At 39.3% G+C, this 6,013-nt stretch overlaps 1 protein-coding gene across 1 annotated transcript in view; it reads left to right on the top strand.

Annotated features, from left to right (window-relative positions):
• Positions 1–2,486: 2,486 nt before the first annotated feature.
• The window catches only part of LOC109241487 (beta-phellandrene synthase (neryl-diphosphate-cyclizing), chloroplastic-like), an 8,019-nt gene continuing 4,492 nt past the window's right edge, over positions 2,487–6,013 (top strand). The window contains 4 exon segments of the mRNA XM_019408223.1: positions 2,487–2,773; positions 4,661–4,779; positions 4,782–4,853; positions 5,547–5,667. Of these exon segments, the coding sequence (XP_019263768.1) occupies positions 2,487–2,773; positions 4,661–4,779; positions 4,782–4,853; positions 5,547–5,667 (599 nt within the window).

The raw sequence follows: 6,013 nt of genomic DNA, 5'->3' as shown, positions 1-6,013 counted from the left end.
GAGGTTGTTTTTGCAAAAAGGCATACGTAGCCAAAAGTGACTGAAAGTGCAAAACTCAATAAGGAAACACCTCAGAACGGCCTATATGGCCTTAAACATCAAGGAATCATAACTTCTAAAGTTACTTTGCAAAAATGACCCCATTTTGCAGAAATGGCCTATGTGGCAAAAAATGGCTAAGCATGCAGATCACAGGAAGGAACCTTAAAATTGAGAGGACACCTTGTTGTAGACTCAGGGCTCTAAGACATGAGATAACAAGCTACTTTGAGAAAATAGCCCTATTTTGCTAAAACGGCCAATGTGGCCAAATGCGGCCAAATTTGGCTAAACATGCAAGATTTGGCTACGACCCCGGAAGCCAAGAACCTAAGACTCACTAGGAAGACCGGACCCTATGTGGGCTGCCTACGTATCCCGCCCCGAAAGACGAGAATCAGGTATGCGTAGTTTGGGAAGATTAGATACGGGAGAGAATTTTAGAAAAAATACTGATTTGAAGAAAACACAATTTTTTTTTTTTGAAAATATGATGAAACATGTAAAATATTTTTGGATTTTCTTTTTTTCTTTTTTTGGTTTTTCGGAAAATTATGGGAAATTGCAAAATGTTTTTGGATTTTCATTTTCATTTTTTTTGGCTTTTCTTGAAATAATTGTGAAAGAAAAATATAACCGGGCCCTACTTGCTTCATTTCTACACTTCACCCTCTTTCCCAAACATCAGTCTGCCACATGACCTTTCTACCCTCAAAGATGCAACATGTATCACATAGGGATGATTGAATGTCTTTTTGGGCCATGGGCCCATTTCATAAAATTTGGATAGGCCTCCTACAAAGGGACACGGTACCTTGGACCGAGCCGTGCTAAGTGTAAATGACATGATGCAAATAAGCATGACCTAAAGGCTGACCTAAGTTTGGGGTTCACTAGACAAGGCAATTCGGGGCGGCACATAGTCGATGGCGACTGCTCTAGCTATCCGCCCGCTCCACGCTCCCACGCCACCCCCCTAAAGACACGGGTGACTCACAAAAGGGCCGTGTACGCTCAAACGTACTCCGGAAGACTTGTTGCAGAAAGAAGACCCATGGTTATGCAAATGATGACAATTTATAAAGCAGTAAACACATAATGAAAAACGATAAACAAATAACCACCAAAACATGAAATAAGACAAACAAACCAAATGAACAAAACAAATAAAGAAAACAAACACCTCAACCGAATATCCTAAAACCCAACAAGATCAAGTACCAGCTCGAACCTGCAAATCCCCAGCGGAGTCGCCAGAGCTGTCACATCCTTTTTTTTAAAACCTTACTAACCCTCTTAAATAAATAAAAGATTTGTAAAGCTTAAAAGGTTTTTCCAATTAGAAAGTGACAAAATTGTGTTCAAAAGGATTTCTCAGAGTCGCCACCTGACATTGGTTTCGGTGTGCCAGGTCACCGTTTTTAAAAATAATTTTTCCTTTAAAATACTTTGGACTCCAAAACTAAGTCTGCACTAGAGATTTGGGTAAGGGGGTTCATTTGACTCGGGGTGAAGGTGTTAGGCACTCCCCAAGTCCCGTGAAAGTCACGGTTGCGTACTCGATCTAATTGGCTTGTAAAACATTCAAATTGAGGTAAAATCACAAAAACGGAAAATAAACACAAAAGAGGCTCGAGGCAAAAGATACTACTTGCGGCCTCCAAATACAATATACTACGGGGCATACCCCGGATAAAATATATACAAAGTCTACGGGGCATTCCCCTGAATATGAACTACAGGGAACGACCTTTCGCCTCAAATAAAATGAAGAAAACCTAATGTTTGCCTACCCGAATGATGACGACCTAAGCATGCTCCTATTCGAAAAGTAACTAAAACAAGGATAAAAGAAGAATATTATTATCTTGAATCAAAATTTTCTTTTAACCAGCAACCCAATTTCTATACTGGAATGAAATCATGTTCAACTATAACCGATTCGAGTAAACACGAGCAGATAACTAAGCGAACAAATTCAAAACTATGGAGAACAATTACATAAACAACAAAATCATAACACCAAACAAACAATTAACATGAAGCTTGAATAAAACGAGTAGAGGATGAAAGAATTGGACCTCAATATAGCCGGAAAATTGATTGTTTCACTGTTTTGAACTAAAAAAATGTGACGAACCGCGGACGGAACTCGAATTAGCACCAGAAAGCTGAAAACTAGATAGAATCTTGAATCGTCACCAGAAACTCAACCAAACCCGGATTCAAACCCACATTTTAATCAAAAATCATCCAAAAATGAAGATGACTGCAAAATCGGACCAAATGAAGGACATGGAAACTACATACGAAGCGCAGCCAACAAAACAAACAACAATCTCACAATCAAACGGTTCTAACAACTTTAAAGTTGTTCCAAATCCTCTGTTTCTGTCCCGTTTTTCTCTTCTTTTTTTTTCGTTCGTTCCTGCCCCTGATTTTCGCTGATGTATCGTGGCAGTGAGTTGTTCAAATGGGGGGAGTTGCGACTGTTCCGGGTGGTAGAGGCGGATGAGGAAGGTGAGATATTAGGGGTTGCTGTGTGCGAGTGTTTTTCGGCAGGCTGTTGTGAATGGGAAGAAGCAGAAGCGGCGATGGATGGCTATTGTGTTCGTTGCTTCTATGTCCGGCGGCGACTGAGGAGTTTTGGGGTGGTGCGGAGGCTGGATCTTGTGTGTGTTGGTGGCGTTAGGTTGCTCGTTATTGGGGTGAGGGAGTTTGTTGGTTGGTTGACGTGAGGTCTGGCGGGCGGCGATGGGTGATGGCCGGCGGGTTAGAGGCTGGTGGCGGCTGTGTGTAGGGTTCTCTAGGGTTAGGGATCTTTTGGTTAAGAAGAAGAAGGTAGGGTTAGGATGGTTAAAGAGGAAGGGGAAGTGGGTTAGGTCATTTTGGGCTTCAAAATTGGGCTCAAAGACAAAAAAAATGGGCCTCTTTCATTAAAAATGGGATAAACCAACCCAAAAACTCACTCTTCCTTCTAAAAATGATATAAAATTTATAATATGAAAATATAAAACTAATCCTAATTAACTAAAATAAACAATATTATACTGTGACCCTACTTTGGTATTTTCTCAAGATTATATAAATATAAAAATCCTAATAAAATAGTATGACTACAAAACATTAATGAAACTATTTTTTTTGTAATATTCATTTTTTGTTATAAAATAAAGTAAAATAGTTATAACTAGTTAAAATAGCGATATTAGGCCTAAACTAAATAATTAAATGCTAAAATATGTAAAATCTTAGGGAGGGTCAAAAATTACATGTCTACATCATCTTCTGGATATGTGAGTTCTTAACAGGCTAACACTCAGCCCCATACATCATGGCCAGTCTACTCACTGCTTTATAGAACTTACCTTTGAGTATCGGTGGCACTCTCTTGTCACATAGGACTCCAGATGCTAACCTCCACTTCATCCATCCTGCCCCAAAATGGTGTGTGACATCCTCGTCGATCTCCCCTCCCCCTGGATAACCGACCCAAGGTACATAAAGCTGCCTCTACTTAGGATGACATGTGATTCAAGCCTCACATCCGCGCCCACTTGTCCCGGATCAGCGTTGAACTTACACTCCAGCTATTCCGTCTTTGTCCTGCTCAACTTGAAACCCTTAGACTCAAGAGCTTGTCTCCAAACCTCCAGCCTCTCGTTAACACCGGCTCGCGACTCATCAATCAGAACTATGTCATCGGCGAATAGCATGCACCACGGCACCTCCCCTTGAATATGGTGCGTTAACGCGTCCATCACCAGGGCGAATAAGAACGGACTGAGCGCAGAACCTTTGTGTAACCCCATTACAACCGGAAAATGGTCAGAATCGCCTCCAACTGTCCTAACCCGAGTCTTAGCCCCATCATACATATCCTTAATCGCCGTAATGTAGGGAACCGACATCCCTTTTGCCTCCAAGCATCTCCAGAGAACTTCTCTAGGAACCTTGTCATACGCTTTCTCTAGGTCAATAAACACCATGTGCAGATCCTTCTTCCTCTCTCTGTACAGTTCCACCAACCTCCTAATAAGATGTATGGCTTCTGTAGTTGAACGACTCGGCATGAACACAAACTGGTTGTCGGCTATAGACACTGTCATTCTCACCCTCGCTTCAACCACCCTCTCCCACACTTTCATGGTATGACTCAGTAATTTGATACCCCTATAATTGTTACAACTCTGGATATCACCTTTGTTCTTATACAATGGGACCACCGTACTCCACTTCCACTCATCCGGCATCCTCTTCGCCTTAAAAATAACATTAAACAGCCTAGTCAACCACTCCAAACCTACTCTCCCCACACACTTCCAAAATTCTACCGGAATCTCGTCTGGCCCGGTCGCTCTGCCCCTACTCATCTTACGCATAGCTCCCACGACCTCCTCAACCTTGATACGCCTGCAGTACCCTTAGGTAATAGAAACTTTTAAAAAAAAAATTTAAAAAGAGGGAAGAGCATTACTAAATTTGTAGAGTGCAAAACTCCATTTACAGTAATGTGACTCAACATGTATTTTATATTCTAACTTTCATCTTGAATTGCATCAGACAAATGGTATTTTACTTTTCTAAACTCATTTTCTAACTATTTCTGAATAATTGTCAGAGCGTTACAGAATGATTTCACGGGAAATATTGTAAATCTTGAATATATTGCTGAAGGAATTGGTGAATTATGTCAGTGGAAGAAAATGATGGTACATCAAAGACACAACGGATCATTATTTTAATTTACCATCAGCATGATGAAAAATGCTTTGGATACTTAAATTCAATCTTGAAACTACACAAAAATTGGGGTATGTATATATACCATCATCATCTCAATATCCATATGATTATGCGTCTAAGAATTACTCTCTCCTTCTCAATTTATGTGATAGAGTTTAACTAGACATGAAATTTAAAAAAAAAATCCTTTTAAAAATATGTGGTCTAAAATAAGTCATAGATATTTTTGTTGCTATTAAATATCTTATTAAGCTAAATATAGAAAGAGATGATATTCTTTTTAAACAAACTTAAAGGAAAATATGTCATATAAAATAGGACAGAAGGAGTACTATTCTACTTGCAATTGGAATAGGATTGCTGTCAAAAGTAAAAAGTACAAAGGTAGAAATGTCTTATATCTCTCAATGATATATGTGTTGTTGAAGTGTGTGAAAATCGCATATATCAAAGCAGGCAAAGGTTTTGGGTCAAGTCTTGAGGTCATCGCTCGTTGAAAAAATTGTTCATGCGCTTGGCTCTTGAAAAGAATCAGGTCAGTGCGTAATGGGGCGTGTACAAGATATAATTATTTGAATTAAAACGTGCTCTTATATCACACACTTTTTCTTTGCTAAAAAAAGCATTTTTATTTAGTGATATTAAACTATCACACACCTCAATAACCGGAGACCTCTGCATGTTGATCATATAGTACTATAATTCTACTACTGTTGGCTTTGCTAACAAACTTCATATCTTTTCCCTTGATGTTCTTATAGTTCCCACAATCTATCCAACGAAGATACATTCACTTCTTTGCTTGGTTGATACTCTTCAATGTCTGGGAGTAGATCGGTATTTTAACACCGAAATAAAAAATGTTCTGGATGAAACATACAGGTACAAGTAATTGATCAGAGTTATGGATGTATTTGATTTGAAGGAAAATATTTTTTAATTTTTTTTCATGTTTGGTTGGCTTAAATGTTATGGAAAATATTTTGCTCGTGAACTTATTTTTCTTCAATATCAAGAGAAGAAAAAATATTTTTCCAAAACTCTTTTTCAACTTTCCACACCATATTCCCTATCGCCACCAACTCCCACCCCACACCTCCATCACCCCCTACCCTGACCCCGCCACCCCACCCTCCCCACCCTACCCCGAGCCCCACCCTCACCCTCACCCTATATAGAAATATTAATGAGTTTTTTTTTTTCATTGTATGTAGAAGTATTTTTTTCA

This window comes from Nicotiana attenuata, unplaced genomic scaffold, assembly GCF_001879085.1.
Source record: "Nicotiana attenuata strain UT unplaced genomic scaffold, NIATTr2, whole genome shotgun sequence".
In the NCBI taxonomy this organism is placed as follows: domain Eukaryota; kingdom Viridiplantae; phylum Streptophyta; class Magnoliopsida; order Solanales; family Solanaceae; genus Nicotiana; species Nicotiana attenuata.
The sequence above is the reverse complement of the archived record's forward strand: the minus strand, read 5'-3'. Positions and strand labels throughout refer to the sequence as shown.